The following is a 19,021-nucleotide window of genomic DNA, read 5'->3' on the forward strand; positions in this document are numbered from 1 at the left end:
ATCTCTGGAAGCCTTAAAACCAAACAATAGCTTAGCTTAACTAGTAAAGAATGTCTGCTTTGAGCATTATGCTATTTTAAGATCTATATGGGATCAAATTGACAATAACAACTCGAAAGATTAGATAGGAAGCTAAGGGGGCAGTGAGTTTATATTAATGGAGGAACAATTCAGAAAAAGGTGAGAATGGTTGCACAACTGGAAGAACGTAATCAAGGTCACCAAACTGTACATGTAGAAACTGTTGAACTGGTATATATGTCTTTGCTGTGTATATTCTCAATGACAAAAATAAATTATTAAAAAAAAAAAATTTGCCAGATAAACACTATAGGCAGACTTTCCCTTTTAAAATGAAAACTGGAATTCAAGCCCAAGAGTCAACTTGCTTGAGTAGACTAATTTTAGCCTCTGCCTCAAAGCTTGGTAATTCTTCATGGAAAGTGGATCCCCTGTTTCCCAGGCAGGAGGATGGACACCATCACCACAGATCAATTCAGGCATAAATAAACCAAGGAGTCTCTGTGGAAGTTAAAGTATTTATTGATGTGTTTAAACTGTACATTCTCCACAGATCATATTAAGGAGTCTGTAAGTGAAGTTTAATCTGTGCATAGTGGGAAGAGACATGGATAGGGTCAAAGGGGAGGGGGGGGGAGTCACAAAAATAGAAAAAAAAAAAAAATACACCACAGGTTACCAGAACCTTCAGCTTCAAAAAACAAAACAAGAAAGAAAAAGCTGTGAGCATCAACAACAACAATACGAACATTACAAAGACTCATGTGAAGGAAACAAAAACCTTGATGCTTTCCACAGTGCTGATACATCCAGTTTCATGGGCAACCTGGAATATCCTCTTTTCAAATGAAAGCAAGCCTCCCCCTGTTCTGTGTGGGCCATTAGCAGCTACTTACTGCAGTCCTCTCTGAGCTCCTGCCAGAGGCTGGTGACAAGAAACGGAGGAGGGCAGAGAAGGAAAAACAACAAATGGGGGTGGGAGTGGGGGACAGTCAGTGCCTTTGGAGGGAAATGTCCATGGAGGAGAAAGACATCACATTTGAACATCACCTGTGAGGGGACTAAACGATGAATAGCGGGAGAAGGGGACACAACTACAGGCTAGTCTGTGGAAGAACTGGATCTAGAAGGAAAGCAGTCGTGGAGACCCTCATCTGTATACATCAGGCTCACTAGAAGATGCTGGAACTAAGTGCCTTTCAGCTCCTGAGGGGCAGGACCTGTAGACAGACACCACATTATCCAGAAGCGGAAGCACCAGACTTGAAGAAACTGGTCTCTCCAAATAATTCTGAGAGGGTGTCATGATGTCATGATGTGCATCGATGAGCAATTCCAGTTCCCTGTTTCACTTAGTTTCTCAGCTACTTTCTGAAACTCATTTAAAGAAGGAATACTGTCTTTTTTTTTTTTTTACTTTTTAAAAATAAAAATCAGGATAGTGAGTGAGCCTTGAAGAGTTGATTTATACAATGCAACTGGAGCAACGTTTTTCATTTATATAAAGAGCATGTTTGAGACAGTACAAGAGAACTGGATTTCTGATTAATTTAAAAAAGAACACTACATCCGTCAAATATCTGCAATAGATCACTTCTTCCCTTAAGGTTTATATATCATATACCATTATATTAACATTTCTCACCCATTTAAAAGAATGGAAATTGCAATTCTACAGTAGTACTTTATAGTCTTAATGACCCAGGAGTTCTGAATGTAAGATGAAATTCTCTGCAAGCAACTGTTGGTCAGTAGTCGATCCAAAACGCTGGACCTCTTTTGGCCCACCTTCACCACCCCGTTCCAACCAGGAACGCACAGACTTCGGCTCACTTAAATCTGCATCTGCTCCAGGTATTTGTAGGTTGGGTTTTCATAACCATGGTTCTGCATCTTGTTCAAGTGACGCTCTTCTGGGGTAAGCATTGGGTCAACCTGGAAGAACAAAAACTGAGGGTCACTGTGGTGCATTCAGTGAGAATCGTATAGGGTTATCAGGAGCCCTGGGTTATCTGCTGCACAATGTCCTAGGCCCCCAAATACCCCAGTGTCTCCTTTTCGTTGGGTGGATGGTGGTGAGGATGCCAGATGGGAAAGAAAGAGAGAAGAGTGAGAGAGAGTAAAAGGAGGCAATGTTTTTCAAAGCTAGAGTCCTAAAAGCTTATTCCAGGGAGAAGAAAACAGTCAAATGAACGACTTATCTATAAAGAAAGGAACTGGACTGGATAATCTCCTTTATGTCTTCTTTCGGCTCTAAAACCCTACATCTAGCTCAGTCTACAGCAGGAGACAAAACCAAATAACTAAGACCTGTATCTAAACTAACTTTCCAAAGCACTTCATGGTCCTTATTCTATCTACACTGAGAATCAAGAGATTCTAACCATTCCCACCACGCACTAAAAAGTGGCAGGAAGCTCTGATTACAAATCAGCAGAAGATGGGCAGGAATGGCCTGCTTTGGCTATTTCTAAATTTCCTCTTGCTTTTTCCCCCATTAAAAAAGAAGAATATTAGCAGTCCTTCATTTGCAAATATCTAACACACCTGGAAAAAAAGAAACATTAAGGAGAACACAGTCTTCACCCTAAGCAAAGTTAAACGTTCTTATGACTTGCTGGCATTCAGAGTCAAAACCTAAATTAATGTTAAAGCTGGCGATGTCCCTTTGTGACAGGATGAGCATAATTCAGTTGTGGCTGACTTCCAAAACGTGACCTAATAATCCAGTGGGTAATTTAACTCATGACAGCAGTGTTTCCAGTACAAGACATTGGCATTTGAATTCCATACATTTCACCCCCGTCCCACCTCCAGGAGGACTAGAGCCCAGAGCAAGCCCTTGCCAGCAGGGGGCCAGGCCTAGAGAAGCCCCCATTCCTCACCTCCACGATGCCATGGCTGATGGTGCCATACTGTCTCTTCCTCAGCATCACCAGGCTGATGACTATGATTGTAGCAATGGCCACTGCAATGACCAGCAGGCCAATGAGGGCACTACTGCTCAGACTGAAGTCCTCCCGCAATGGCCCCACAGATTCCTGCAATAACAAGCCAGACGTGGAGTGAAGCCCCAGTGAAGTGGCCACTTGTACACTGTTAAAAGCCTGCAACTGTGAAGAGATGAACAAACCAACGAAGGCCATATGCCTTTAAAGGATGTCTCTAAAACCCAACACAGCACCAACAGCTCACAGTGGTAAGACTCACTTTTTCCAAACTGCATGGAAATTTTAATTTTAGCTTTCTTACTCAAAAGTATGGGGAGAATGGGCATGAGGGACCTTTGTTACCTTAAGAGATCAGGCATCTCTCCCATTTTCTACTTAAACTGAGAAGGCAGAAAGGAGAAAAGGCTAGGATGGAAAGGACAGCTGGCAGCAGGCACTGGAACCAAATACGTACTGGCTCTTCTTCAAGGCCTCCGACTCTCTCGGCGTTGAAGATCATTTCCTTAACATCCAGAGTCTCATCAATGACCTGGAACCGACATAGGACTGTCAGGGGAAACAGTATAGATGAAAGTGCTTCTTTTCCACTCTGTTTACACCTCTGGACGCAAACTCGCCAACAACCGTTCCGTCACATTCACCCACATCCACTCCCCAGATCCCTAAATGAAGAGGCAAGTGTGGCTGCAAGATTACTGTGCAGCAGCTGGTCCTATAAGGGCTTCACATGCATGTTCCCTTAGGTAACTGCTGTGAGAGATATTTCAGGACAGATTATTAAGTTGAAATATCAAACTCAGTCAAGGATAATCCAGAAACATAAGTAACAGAAAATGGTAAAAGGATGACAATGTCGTTTTTGTGTGCCATCGAGCTGATTCTCACTCACAGTGATCCTATACGTCAGAGAAGAACTGTCCTATGGGGCTCCTTAAGCTGCAGTCTTTACAGAAGCAGATCGCCAGGTCTTTTCTCTCAAGGAGTAGACCGGTAGGTTCAAACCACCGACCTTTCGGTTAGCAGCCAAGCACTTAACCATTGCACCGCAAGGGCTCTTTAGAAGGGTAACGGCTGCTGTACGCACCCGAGTCGATTCTGACTCCTAGCAATCCTATGGGACAGAGTAGAACTGCCCCATAGGGTTTCCTAGGCTATAATCTTTATGGGAGCAGATTGCCAGGTCTTTTCTCCCATGGAGTGGCTGGTGGGTTTGAACTGCTTACCTTTCACTTAGCCGTCAGGCACTTTAACCATTGAGCCACGAGGGCTCCTTTAGAAGGATAATAGAAGGTATAAACCTAAGGCAGGAAAAAACTAATCCCAACTCCATCTCATTTTCAAGTTATTAAATCTCTACTCCCTTCAAAATAGCCCCTAACATTTTATTCCTATCTTTAGTTGCAAAGATATTTTCCTACTATACCGCAAGAGATGAGCTACTGTTGGAAGAGTTTATTTCTTCTCATACCCAGATTGTAAACAAGACAGCATATCTGGGGAGCAGTTTGAGCCCACCAACCTTCTACCACACAGAGGTCATCCAGAAAGCATCTAAAACAACGCCACGCACTCTATATCTCAGGATGAAAACATGCAGGGCAGAAAAGAGAAGTGGCTCACCATATTCTCGTCCACTTCATTCTTACTGTTAATCGCTTTCTCTTCAGCACCTATCAGTTCTCTGTCCTGCTCTCCCGCTCCAGATCCTGTGCAGACAGAGAGGATGGGCTGAGACCTGGTGCCAATCTCACAAAAGCTGTAAACTCACGCCTGAGGGCCAGGGAGGCTACTCGATATGCTACTTGGGTCACAGTGCTGAGGACACACTGTGCTCTACGAGGATGAATGATACCAGCTTTCTCCAGAGGACCCATGGGCAGAATGGAGAGGAAAGAGGGCGGACCTGACTCCACTTGGAAAAATGGAAGGTAAGGCTCCAGAAAAGAATGTTTGTTGTAAGAAGCTGAGCCCAAAGGCATTCTATCATGGAAAGCATGTAATTACCTTAGGTGATACCCCCTATTACCCCACACCTTACTCCTCCAGCAGAATGAGTTCCTTCTGAAGGGGTACAGAAACCGACACCAGCGATCAATCTGAAAACTTGCCTTGAGCATCATATTTTACCCTACACGCAGCTCTTTCTGCCAGCAATACCCTTCCCTACCTCAAGCCCCTCCTATTCACCCTCCAAGCTTCCGCTTCTCTGGGAAGATGTTTCCAGGCCACAGCACTTACAATCAGTTTGTAATTACGAATCTTCTTCTCTGTCTCCCACTAGATTATAACCCTCTCAGAAAAAAGCAGTGTCTAGATCATGAATAGTCCCATACTGAGTGGTTATCACACAATGAACAAGGAAGGAAGCATTCCACAAGCTGGGAGGATGCCAATGCAGGGTGAAAGGCACCGTTCTCTGAAGAGAATAAGAATAGTAACACCATCCTCATCACAGTCGGACATCCCCTGAGCCCTCACCACGTGTGTGGCACTCTAAGTGATGGCATCTAACGCGCAGCCTGGCTGAGCCCAGTGCCCTTCCAGGAGAGGAAAGGCAAGGAGCCATCTTCTTTATTTTTAGCTCCAAAGCTTGTGATTCCTTGCTTATTAGCAGTAACAAATACACAGAGTTCCATATAAACGTCTATGATTTGAACGTTTTATAAACAGATAAACCCGATAACATACTTGGCACTCTAAAGTAACTACCTGCAAATGAGTAAGATCCAAACATGAGTATACGCAAAGCACTATCATTCATGGGCTTGTCAAAGACAGACAATGACACTAGGCCCAATCACACGAAGCTTTCTGGCTATTAACACAGAGCCATTAATAACATCTACCACAACGGCTGACCTTGCAGGCTGGCTAATGCACGATGCATTAACTCATTATAATGCAGCCAAAAATGATGCAGTTTTTTCCTCAAAGCTTTCCTTTTAAAGAAGAATTGCTGGCTCGCCTCTACGGAAGTTAAACTAGGGTGGTTCTGCAGTCCCAAAATGCCAAGAAATACCAATATTGTACTCCAGCCACTTGAGAAAGAGGAATCTGGAAAGGGCTGCCTTAGCAAGGGTGCTTATGATCAAGCCTAATAAATTCTGAGCTACTTCCATTTCTTTTTCTCTCTCGCCCCTTCAGAATTTTAAAGGGTAGGATCCTATTAAAAAAACTAATGCGTCACTGAGCCAACTAATTTAAGTTCTATTATCAGTCCAGACTATTCTAATACTTTTTTGGTGGTATAACCTAAGTGTTTCCTAAACACTGACCAAAAACACTTTGGTTTTATGGAACAGATAATCAAGAGACCAAGAGTTAATGGCTAATTATTACAAATACTAACAGCTGCAGTATAAGGGCTAAAGCCAGTTAAATTTCTAGAAAGTTCCTTTTTAGCTATAAGCATTTCAAGTATCTGTTCAGAGAAATGTTAGCACAGTGACCTAAAGCAGGCAGCACACCCAAGCAGACAAAATAAAGCATTTACAGACAAGTGATTTTTAGAAGATTCAAATCACATTTTTATGCCCTGAGAACAAGCTGTGGCATAAACCAGAACACTGCTTGTCCATAATTAGTTTGCCACAGCCAAGAGGGAGCTCATAAAATACATGAATCATGACATGTCTGAACTCATTCACAATGATTCTAGAGATTGTGGGCCACCCAACAACCTGGAAGACTTCAGCAGCAGACACAGACCTATTATGTTATAGAAGCAGTATAGGCTCTGAAGTCAGAGGGAACGGGGTTCAAACCCTGGTTCCTCCACTTTACTGATAAACTCATGACTTTGAGCAAACCATGTAATCTCTGAGGCTTCTTTAGTTGCCTAATATATGATTAAAAACCCTACTCAAGGGACTTTCAGGGGATTAAATGAGGTCAAGTATGTAGAGCATTGAACACAGTACTTTGCATACTGTTAACTTTTTTTTGAAAACTGGAGGCTTGCTACCAGAGTTCACCTGTGTCAGTCTGTTTCACTCATTCACTCAGCTCTGAGTGAATGTTACAAGTCAGGGGATATGAGACAAGTGGTGAAGACAAAGGGTAAACAGTATCTAAAAGGAAAGGGAAAGGTCTGCTCTGTATATTCTGGACACCCCAAAAGGAAAGCTGATGAGGACCACACTACAAACATCATGGAAACCACTATTCTAAGCGCTAGAGGTCAAGCCAACAGGACAGCAACATGGAGGCAGGGCATTGCTGGCTCCCCTGGCGGCAATGTTTGAAAATGGCGTGGAAAAGATCAGGCATGGCATGAAACACAAAATGAAACGCCGACACATGAGGAAGTGAGGGGGTGAAGGTCTTAATGAACATCTCTGAAAAACCAACCTTTCTTCACTGGGTGGTGCGACTCCAGCTGAGAGTCTAGCAGAAAGAAAAACAACAAACAAAACAGCACAAAAGGAGATTAAGAAAGAAAACAGCTTCTTTCAAAATTCCTATCTTAGAATTTCTCTACAATGGGAACGAAAGGTGTTCTTCCTTAAGAGCCACACCTGAAAACATCCCACAAGCAAACCGGCAGTGAGGGCTAAGGCAGGTGGCCCGCTAAGAAGACGGAAAGAAGCAGGTCTGTCTTCAGCCTTTTTTAGGGAAATTTTTGGAAAGTCCCAAATTACTTAGCTTCGCCTGCCATGGTATTTTTCCTAGAAAACAGCAAACACTGAAGCTGGCAGTTGCTGTGGCTTGCAGACAAGGAGATGAGGTTGTATGCAGTTCAAGACGTCCAGCATGCCTCCAGCCCAGACATGGCCACCTGACAGCCCACGGAGGCTTGAGTTTGGAAGAACAGACTTTTGGCACGGAGTGGTAAATCTTTATTTATGGGGACTTTCTCAGATCCCACTTTACTACTTGAAGGGTCAGCTGCACTGAGTCTACACCGCTACGGAAACGAATTTAGAAGGCATTTCTGCTCTGACCTGAAGGCAACGCTGAATGCTCCATTCCGTGCTGGGCCTCTTCAGGCCTCTGTTCCAGCATTTGGCCTGACTCTCCACCTACCAGTTACGTGACTCTGGGCAAGATCTTTGGAATCCCCAATATGAACACTTACAGTATCTTCCTCTGACAGTGTTGTTTGTTTGTTTTTTAATTTTTATTGTGCTTTAAGTGAAAGTTTACAAACCAAGTCAGTCTCTCATACAAAAACTTACATACACCTTGCCATATACTCTTAGTTTTTTGCTCTCCCCCTAAGAAGGCAGCACATTCTTTCCCTCCACTCTCTATTTTCGTATCCATTTGGCTGGCTTCTGCCCCTCTCTGTCCCCGCATCTCCCCTCCAGACAGGAGCTGCCCATATAGTCTCATGTGTCTACTTGATCCAAGAAGCTCATTCTTCCCCAGTATCATTTTCTATCCCACTGTCCAGTCGAATCCCTGTCTGAAGAGTTGGCTTTGGGAATGGTTCTGTCTTGGGCTAACAGAAGGTCTGGGGACCATGACCGCCGGGATCCTTCTTGTCTCAGTTACCACTAAGTTTCAGTGTTTTTAAATGACTAAAGGAGAGCATGCATGTAAAACGCTGAGCTAAAGCTGGCATACGATACGGAGTCAGCAGCTGTGCACCATTATTTTTATCGTTAACACCACCAGTAGCAGCAGTAGACAAAGAAGAGAATGTGATTACACACGTTGGTCTCAGGGCCCAGCTCTCAGTGGCCTGTTTATTTTTGGTGCAGACTCACAGCTTTCAGAGATACTTTTAGATACCAAGAACCAACAAGGGAGTAAAGAATGCCTAAGAGTCAGAGGACAGAGCTTCTGTCCCAACCTCATGCCAGAGATGTGACCTTGGGTGAGTCATTAACCTTCTTTAGCCTCTCCATTCCCTACCTCCCAAGACTGTTACAAAAAGATGACACAATATAAAATGGAAGTGCTATTTAAACCACGAAATGTACGGCATCACCCAAGCTGAGCTAGTGGACAAGACTAGGAAAAGCAGTGGCTTTAAACAATCCATCTCTGAAACGGGAGAGCCACCTGAGAGCAGCCAGCACAGCGCTGACACGTGGTAGGTGCTCAGTAAATCTCATTTCCCTCTCCCTTCCTGATTCTCACCAGGGAAACAACCTCCCCAGTTCAACCCAGTTTCAAAAGTCTAAGTTTCAATTTGTACCTGTACCCCTGCCCCCCGCCCCAACCTGCCCCACTGCCAGGAAGCCGTGTTGTCAATCATACTCACCTTCACTCTCAGGTAAGGACGGGAAGGGGTGTAAGGGGTGGAATGGCGGGATCTCATCACTCTCCTCGGAGCTCACCCGGACGTCCACAGGGGTCTCTGAGATGGAGGCAGTAAATTGGTCCATGTCGGCGCGCTGCTCCTGAAGTAGCTCATCTGACAGAGAGATACAGCAGGAAACCAGGCTTTCAGAAGGATCTAGTTTCTAGGCACAGGCTCAACTGTCTGAAAGGGGTTCATTCATGTTGTTATAGAGGGCGATCGCTGAGGGGGGTCCCCGACTCTGTAGCAACACACAGGGAACACCAGGACTCATCCTGGGCACCCCCTTCTCACTATAAACTCTGGTGAGGTGGTCTCGTCCAAGGCGACAGTTTAAGTATTGTCCAGGTACCATGCCTCCCAGACCTGGACCTCAGCCTCAGACACACCACCTTCCACCTCACACCTCCACTCAGTGTCGACAGGTACCATGCCTCCCAGACCTGGACCTCGGCCTCAGACACACCACCTTCCACCTCACACCTCCACTCAGTGTCGACAGGTACCATGCCTCCCAGACCTGGACCTCGGCCTCAGACACACCACCTTCCACCTCACACCTCCACTCAGTGTCAACGGGCACCTTCTAATTTCACGTAAATTTAACTTCAGTAAGATTTTAGTGCTGCCATCCACCCAGACACTGTCCACTTGTTCACCATTTTACTCGATGCAGAGCAGACATAATAAACATCTGATGCATAAATGAAGATAAAGACCAAAAGAGGGGGAAGAAACGAGTATGTGTGCAATAGGGTGCTTTGAAATACAGATTGGTATCAGGAAATGTCACAGGCTCTCCCCATCTCACACAGATAACAGGTTGGTCACAGGCTGCATGGCTCACTGCAATACTTCTGTCCTGGGCTACTTCCTCGACCTGGCTGCACACACCTCTGTGTCATTCCAGATTCTGAAATGGCAGCTGTGAGTGCCGAACCTTACAGGCCTCACTCGTTCCCATCTCCTCTAACCTTGCACTGCCATTACCACTGCGCCTGGGTGAGAAGTCCTGCCTGACCTTGACACAGACAACAGTCAGGACACCCACCAATTTCCTCCTGGATCTCCTGGGCTATGTAAGGAACTTTGTAGAGCAGGGAGAGGCTTTGGTTCCGTCTTTCCTCAATCACATGCAGATGTGTCATCACCTGGAAGGACAGGAGAGAGGCCCTGTCAGTGAAAACCACCAGGCCAGGAGGAAGGGACAGCCCCATATGGTTCCAGACCTGCTGAAGCTGCAGGCTCTTTACAGAGTCCAGCAAAGCAGCTGGCCAGAGAAAACACTGCATTTACTGACCACTAAAGTGTGAGAACGGGCTCAGACTGTGGAGAACACTCTGGGTGACCGGATGATTTGTCCCAAGAGTGCGCCAAGCTAAAAGAAAACTTAATAAAAAATTTTCACTAGCGAGTTTTTGATCTGCTTTTCATGAGGAACTTACTGACTATAGGGCTCTTTACGAGAAGCCTAAATTGTACCATGTCAAACACTCAATGAAGTTTCGCTAAAAGAGGGGGCAGGTCTGTTAATTTTTACTACTTGCCAGATTAAATGGGGTAAAAAAAGAGTCTGAAATCACTGGCTAAAAAGCAGATGGGGGAGGGGTTCATTTGTGGATTTTACTTAATGAAGCAATGGCTAAAAATGGTTGTGGTGGACAGCAGAGCTTTTTCACTCGTATTTAACTAAATCACATGGTTCTTTCAAAAATTCATCCTGAGGCATAAATTATAACCTGATTTTACATAGGTGATAAAGGAAAGACTTATCTACCATTTCTGTCTTCCACAGCTTGAAGGCTGTTTATCTCAAAAAAAAAAAAAAAAAAAGGAATGACTGGTTGCTTGAGGAGCTCTGGTGGAGCAATGGTTAAAGTGCTCAGCTGTTAACAGAAAGGTCGGCAGTTTGAACCCATCAGTGGCTCCACAAAATAAAAGACATGGCAATCTGCTCCCATAAAGATCACAGCCTAGAATACCCCACGGGGCAGTTCTACACTGTTCTATGGGGTTGCTATGAATTGGAGTTGACTTGAGGGCATCCAACAACAACCGGTTACTTACTTTTAAAGCTTTTTAAGGTGACACCAGAAGGTTTTTTTGGCAGACATCTACCCCAACTGAGGCTCACTGCTACAGCTCATACAAGCTATTCAGAAACTAAGCTGTTCCTGACTGGCTAGACTTAGAGCTACCCAGCTTTTCCCAGAGGGGGAGCTCTAAGCCAATGGACTTAACTACGCGGCCTCGAAGCCATGACGTGAAGGGTCAAAATGGAAACCCTTAAATGGAAAGATGCTTTTCTTGTAGATTGATGCCTCTCTAACCTTTAAAAGCAAGGATGAAAGCAATTTAATCTTATGTTTGCCACTCTGTCAATCAAGCAAATTGATTGGAAAGCACAGAGAGTGAGTGCCCGGGAGAAAAATGCAAATGCAAACGAAACACGGCACCCAGTTTAGCATGTGTTGACACTGGTATGTTTCTTCAGATGAATTAAGGAGCCATTTGAGATGGTTTGGTTCATACACCCACAGGAAGACAAGAACCACAAGGTGGATTATTGAGATTAGTGTCTTCCTAGTGAACCCCTGAGCTGTAGTCATAAGGAGGGTAAAAGGCCTCATGTCACTCACATCCAAGCCACCGAATATGACACATGTTATAACAGGCTGAATATATTCAGGTTTTTCTAGGGCTTAGATAACAGATGAGAAAACAGGCAAAAGGTTAATGTAATTCAGTAGCCAAGCTTCACTAGCAGATAGTAAATACCACAGAGGAGAGCTGCGTTATCCCCCTGGGGATTCTCTCACATGGGGGTTGTACTTCCCATGTCCCTTGGTGTGGCACTTTGATCTTGCTTCCACCTAACTGTTCTCCAGTTACTAATGAAATACACCGATCAAAGTCTTTCCCCTGCCCTTTCTCACCACACAAAACAGACTATCTTTTCTTTAAAATACAACACAGTAGTCCAGTGTTTCAACCAAAAGAGCAGAAATAATTAAGTTTAAAAAAAAATAGAACTGAAAACTCTAATTCCTGCAAAGATGCATGCATTTTTCCATCCAAGCTTCCTGGAAGCTACTCTAGGACTCCTGGCCCTTTCTCCTTCTGTTCTATGCCACCCAGCTTAACACCAAGCCTCAGCCACAGGCCCAGACGCTATGCCTTCTAGGAACTACAGCCTTCCTACTCTTCAAGAGCCTGATTTCTTTTATTCCCCAAAACATCCAACCTCTAAGGTGAACTCTATATATTTAAGGATAAAAAAAAAAAAAAAAAAAAACTCAACATCCGGAGCCCTGGTGGCACAGTAATTAAGAGCTCAGCTGCTAACCCAAAAGGCTGGCAGTTCAAATCCACCAGCTGCCCCCTGGAAGCCCAACGGGGCAGTTCTACTCTGTCCTACAGGGCTGCTATCAGTTGGAATTGACTTGACAGCAACAAGTTTGCTTTTTTTTTTAATTGGTCATCTTTACAGTCAATAAAATTAATTCTATGCTAGACTGCTCAAAGGCATAAGGGACTCAGCTTTGTAGCATCAGATGCTAGTACAGAGTTCAGCATATAGATAGTTGGCACAGAAACTTTTGCTCAACAAAATGCAGCAATAAATTCAGCTCCAATATTCCTAGGACACTGAGGGAGATTACCTCACAAACATAATACACACACAGGAAGCTGGGCAAATGGGAGCTTCTGTGAAGACAGGCAAGTGTCCACGCTTCTAAGTGTATTCCTGTGTACTGCGTTCCACTATTGACACAGCGTTATGTTTAAAATATGGGAGGACATAAAGTAAGATCAGTCACGCTATTATAAGGTCCTCTTTAAGAAAACTACTTAATCGGCTGAACTACCAGACTTTCTGGTTTAGAAGGAATCCAGCAGTCTTGAACACAAGTTAATTTCCTACTAATATAAGACAGTAAAATTCGAGTTAATATATGGACAATACCGAAATGAGAAACAGGGACCAGAAACAAATACCCGTAGATCTGTTACAAATCTGTCAAATAAAGCTTGACCCAGCATGGGGCAAAATCCAGGCATATAAAAGGTTTTAATAAAAACTGTAATGCACAAGAGAAGAGAGGCCAGTTTTAAAGATCTGCTAATATAGTTACCTAGACAAGGATTTTAAATATTAATTCTGGGAGTACCTTAAATCAGAACTAACATAAAAATAGACTTAGAAATTGACTTATCACTCCAATATAATGACATATTCTCAAACTTTCAGACACTGTCTAAGTAGACAGTTGGTGTGAGCTGCCTTCAAGTTGATTTTAACTCACGGCAACCCTGTGTGTGTCAGAGTAGAACTGTGTGTGCTCCACAGGGTTTTCAAGGCTGTGAGCTTTCGGAAGCAGATAGCCAGGCCTGTTTTCTGAAGCACCTCTGGACAGGTTCGAACCGCCAACCTCCCGCCTAGTAGTTAAGCACTTAACTGTTTACACTACCTAGGGACGCCTAAGTAGAAAGCACTTGATATTAAAAAAAAAAGTATGGAAAAAAAGATATTTTAAAAATAGTACATAGTACCTTTGCAAAAACCAATTCATGTGCCAAATGTGTTTGGAAACAAAAAATCACTTTCTAAGGACTAATAATAAGCACCACTATCAGCACTGTCCAACCATTAGTCAAGAAAATCCCTCTCCACTAGAGTACTTTCAAAGAGCAGTTTCTATGACGTCGACTGTACCTGGGATTTCATCTGGGCTGCCTTTTCTGGGTCGACAGCCAACACGTGCTGGTAATGACGGACAGTGTGCAGGCGGTCTTTGTTCTCGGCACGGACGTAACGCCGCAAGGCCTGGAGGATGCGGTGAGGCTGCAGGGGACAGGGGCAGCTGTTTTAATATCCAGACTAGAGAGTTGAAAACAGGCAGGAAAATTAACTTCAAAAACTCACTTCAGGGTATAAAGCCCGCTTAGGCACAAGAGCGAAAGCTGTACTTTCAAAAGCTCTTAGCTTACTAAGTAACAAGAAGCTACCTTTCCAAGTAAAATACCAAATACTAAGTTGCAAAGTGGCACTGACTCCTTGATAGTCTTTCAGAATCTCTAGCCCACTGTCCTCTTTTCCTTGTTCAGCCTTGGATAAAGTTAGGTAGTCTCTGGTCACCCAGAAGAGTCCTGACTGGCCAACTTCAGGAGGCCTTTCCCAATATTCTCCCATCTCCCAAAGCAAGGCAGGTTAAAGTCAGGGAATAACAAAAAGTGTGTGACCACTAGCACAGAAAAGTCTCCATATGAAGTACGTTAATGTTTTCTTCATAGTAGTATATAGAATGGAACTGGTTCAAAAGCCTTCATCCGTGGAAAGTGTGTTTTTATTCTCTGAAAGTAAGGCTAGCAGAGAAAATTCAGTAATTGGATAATTACCCACCACTATCTTGAGGTTAAGATACTTTCACGTGACAGGTGGTAGGTATATTCAGGCATAAAGTGATATATGTTAAAGTGATATAATAAACAAATTCTAGAACAACGTAATACTTCTTCCTCCATAATCTTCTCTCCTTACCTCAAGTGTTGCTAGAACCTGTCAGAAAAATGCAGTTTTCACAGACCTGTGTGTCACACACTACTTCCACAAACACACACTTCAGGCAGGTGACACTAAGAATACAATTCACCAATGAGTCAGCTCTGAATACAACTCACCCGTGGTGGGTCAGACTGCAAGGCAGCCAGGTAGTTCTCCAGGGCCATGCGCCGGCGGTCGTTCAGCATGGCTTCTACTCGAGCCAGGTGAGTTTCCACCAGCTGCTGCTTCTCACTAGCTGCTTCCTTCTCTAAAGCTTTAACCATAGCTTGGAAGTGCTACACCAAGAAAGGAGGACAGCATGTAATTCACGGCACCTGGAAGAAGTCTAAGCAAGCGACCTCCAGGCTTTGGTGCTTGCCCAGTGCCTGGGCAAGAAGGCAACAGGTTTAGAGAGGTAGTACAAGGTAAGACCAAAGTATATCTTATCTGATTTCTGTCAGGATAATTACTTTCTTATCTAAAGAGAGCAAGTTAGTGCTGAGTTTTAGAAGCACTCCTGGGCACTTCCGTAGCTGAAGTTACTGCTGCTGCAGCCCCGTGCCTGACTGCTGGTGCACGGTACAGTAACAGAGGTACTGTCCTTTCCCACTGCGGCAAGGCACTGACTTCCAGACCGTGAAACCACAAGCCAAAGCGATGTGTGCTGTGAAACCTCTTCCACTGATGCGCTAGGTCATACAGAAACCTTCACCTTCACATCATGAAGAGCAAGTTACTTATGACCGACCCCGTCAATGTTAGTGGTAGTTTAAGCTGTTGAGCTGAATTTCCCTGCACAAGATGCACTGGCTTACAGAGAAATTAAAACTCTAGAACAGATTTTCTAAATGAATGATGAACACAAAGGTCTTCCCGTAGAGTCTTAACTTCACAAGAAGTGAGGTTTCAGCTAAACATAAACATAAACAAGCTGATTTAAAATCTAATCAGTTCTATGAGACCCAAATCAGTCTCGTATGTTGCTATCCCTATCCTACCAACTCTCTCCTAGACAAGGGGAATGCAATTTGCTGCTACGATTTTAAGGTGAGATTCTTACAAAGTTAGACATGAATGTGTATCAGAGATCTTTATTTTCTGCCTCTCGACTTTTCAGTAAGCCTGTAAAACAAAAAAAAAAAAACAAACAAATTCTGTCCTGCTGAAAAACAAGAATGAAGATGACAGATGACAGAGGAGTTTTGCCAGGAGAGCGGAATTAACAAATGTAGCCAAGCTAAGATTACTTCTTGGCAAGAATCAGCAGTGCTTTGGTGGGAGGTCTGGTTTCCTCCATCATAGATGAGCAGTGCTAGAGAATGCCACTTGGGAGGTGAAAAGAAAAAGCACACCAGCTACTTCCTTGTAACATAGTCCTCAACTAAAAGGACGTGTCAAGTTCTAACTTCCTGTGAGTCTGCGTCTGACCATCGTTTTAAAGGACCAAGCTGGCCACTTTGTCCCTGGGGAACGTGTCTTACCTGAATGAGGGTCTGTCTCTCTGCTTTGGGGAGGTTCTTAGCTTGAAGCTCTGCCTCTTCCCATTCCTTCTTTACCTGGAACAAAGGTCAAGAACACTTTAGTCAGATTCTCAACAACGGCAAAAGTAAATTATACTTAAAAAACAAAAACACCCAACTATAATCAGAGAACAATCCCCTAAAACACCTCAATTTTCTAAAAATATTGCCAGGCACTGGACCTAACGCAGGAAACACTGCAAAGGGAACTGCCTCATATGATCCCTTCGGAGGCCAGGGCTCTGCCTCATAAGATCTCAGGCCTCCACAGGGATCCACATGGCACCTCAACCCCACGACCTCCTAATTACATAACCCTGAGTTGCTTAAAAGTCTGTGTCTTTGTGCCTCATCAAAATAATGGGGTTAATGTTTTACTTCTCAGAACTGGTGTGGATAAAATAAAATATGGATCATTTCCCAAAGTACCGACACAGCAGTGATATGTAGGATTTTAGGTGGTACTGAGACTGAGCACGAAGTAACACTGCAAGGTACTCCCTTTCCAATTTCCACTTGGCCTTTCTGAGTAAGTCAAGGAGAAAGCTGCACTTTGTTGCTCCTATGACCAATACTTCTGTACCACTTATAAACTCTTTTCAAGGAAAACATCCCGAGGCGCAAAGCCTCACTGGCAACAGCATCTAGTTAAAATTTATTAATACATTTGCTTCCACCTAATACATTTTTACAATTACCTTCTTCTTATGGCGAATGATAATAGCTTTCTATTTACAACAGAAATACATTTTTAAAAAAGTGGGAATGGAGCACAGCCCTACCCTGACACACATGGGGTGGCCATGAGTCCAATCACCTTGACGGCACCTGGTTTTAATGGCAAAGAAAAGTACCTAATAGAGGAAGTGCTTGGCGGAATGTCTGGCAGCTGATAAGCACTCAAGGTTAATTATACTATAATAGAGGCAGGGGCAGGGAAGGGAGGAAGGACCACAAGGTAGCTGACTTACGCTGCTGTACCTGACCTTTCCTATCACAGCTACCAGGACGTTTTAAAGAGCTGGGGTCACTCTTCTCCAAAACTATGAAAACCGTGTTACCCAGTGCCAAATACCACGAGGAGGAGAATGTCAGGATTACCCTGTCCATTCGGTTGCGGTGCCGGATTTCTAGCTGCTCCTTGGCCTTCTGGAAGCGGGCATGTTCATTGTCGTCAGCAGAGGTCTCGAAATACACATCGACATCATTGGTTGGCAGAGGAGTTGGGGGAACTGAAACAAAATTACACAGAAAGTTCTCTTTTCTGAGGGCCAGGCGCCTGTACCCTGGGAAGAAAACCAAGCTCAGGACCTGCAAAATTGATTCCATTTATCTTGTATCATGCTACAAGTACGGGGTGCTCCTGTCTGCCAAGACTCCACTCTGTCAGATCACAGTGGGCAATCTTCCTTCCATCACAGTCATCAACCATGTCAGTCCACGCTAATGTAGCAATTTACTGGTAGGTCAACCACCTGGTGTCTTCAGCACCAGTGAGACATCTACTTATAACTTCAGAGTGAAAAAACAAAATATGCTTCTATACCTTCCCTTCAGTTCTTGAAACCATAAAATCTGAAAAAATAGCTACCTCATTGCCTGTCAGTGAAGCATGTGGACAGAGACCAGGGCTGAAATCAGACCCAATCAGACCCAATAGAGGCACTTCCTTTCTCCTGGCTATTTTTAGGTCATAACTTACTTTGGAAAACTGGTCCAACTGCTTGTTCTTTGCTTATAGGCTGGGTGTGGAGGCAGTCTAAACCACTGTAGCTATAATTTTTAGTTTTCAGTATCACTGAGGGACTCTTGGCCCCACCTCCGGTAAAAACAATCAATCGAGGTGCTATATTTTTACAAGGAGAACTTACACTGTGTGACGGTGCTTTGTGCTTTTCAATCCATTATACTGATTGGCCTTCCCAGGCCATTAACAGAAAACAAAATCCATGAAAATAAACTTCCCACTGCTCCTCACACAGAAGCTATTTCTGGCCCCAGGCAAATGAGTATCTGTACAGTGGAGCTTAACATTCTAAAGGAAAGGATTGAGGTGATGAGTTTCCTTGGTCAACCTCACAAGAAATACATACCTATGGAAACTCTTATTAGCCCAACTCACTGGAGATTTCCCAAGCTGAAGCGAGGACAAGTAACTTGCCAGCATTAATTACTACATCTTGACATAATTTCAGAGCTAAATGAAGAACTAAAGCCCAAATCCAGGTAATTTTCATTGAGAAACAAATCCACCTAATTCCCGGAACTGCATAATTTTAATACAACCTTAAAACAACTGTACAACTGACAAATACAGCTATAAATTAAGTACGCTACTCCAAAGTTATTCTCAGAAATCTTTTATTTATCCCCTTTTATTATATAAACCTAAAAGGCACAACTATAATTTTGAGAGGCATATTCGACTCCTTCCTAAGTTTAAATCAGATCTCAATACCCAGCTTTCCGATACGCTCTATCAGAGTATACTGTGCTTTAGCGAAACACATTCCCAGGATACTCAAAAGTGAGGCGAAGACAATTTCAAAGCACTAAATTCCCGGAATATCAGTACTCATGTTGCCCTGAGAGAAGGCTTGTGCACTGGGGTGGAGCCTTTGATGATAGCCTAGGCTGGATAAAGCTATCATAAAACACAAGCTACCACCTTCCCTAACAGAAAAAGGAGGGGTAGTATGCCTAGAGGTTTGGTTCTACAGGCACAGTGGGGCTC

General features: G+C 43.8%; 1 protein-coding gene across 2 annotated transcripts in view; it reads right to left on the reverse strand.

Annotated features, from left to right (window-relative positions):
- Nucleotides 1-525: 525 nt before the first annotated feature.
- The window catches only part of APLP2 (amyloid beta precursor like protein 2), an 86,743-nt gene continuing 68,247 nt past the window's right edge, over nucleotides 526-19,021 (reverse strand). For both annotated transcript variants that reach the window (XM_010597125.3, XM_010597124.3), the window contains 10 exons: nucleotides 17,389-17,519; nucleotides 16,249-16,323; nucleotides 14,905-15,063; nucleotides 13,940-14,068; nucleotides 10,274-10,373; nucleotides 9,184-9,336; nucleotides 4,593-4,678; nucleotides 3,427-3,501; nucleotides 2,907-3,062; nucleotides 526-1,956 (listed from right to left, as the gene is read on the reverse strand). In XM_010597125.3, the coding sequence (XP_010595427.1) occupies nucleotides 1,855-1,956; nucleotides 2,907-3,062; nucleotides 3,427-3,501; nucleotides 4,593-4,678; nucleotides 9,184-9,336; nucleotides 10,274-10,373; nucleotides 13,940-14,068; nucleotides 14,905-15,063; nucleotides 16,249-16,323; nucleotides 17,389-17,519 (1,166 nt within the window). In that variant the 3' untranslated portion in view covers nucleotides 526-1,854. The remainder of the gene's footprint in view (nucleotides 1,957-2,906; nucleotides 3,063-3,426; nucleotides 3,502-4,592; nucleotides 4,679-9,183; nucleotides 9,337-10,273; nucleotides 10,374-13,939; nucleotides 14,069-14,904; nucleotides 15,064-16,248; nucleotides 16,324-17,388; nucleotides 17,520-19,021) is intronic.

Source organism: Loxodonta africana, chromosome 15, assembly GCF_030014295.1.
Source record: "Loxodonta africana isolate mLoxAfr1 chromosome 15, mLoxAfr1.hap2, whole genome shotgun sequence".
NCBI lineage: Eukaryota > Metazoa > Chordata > Mammalia > Proboscidea > Elephantidae > Loxodonta > Loxodonta africana.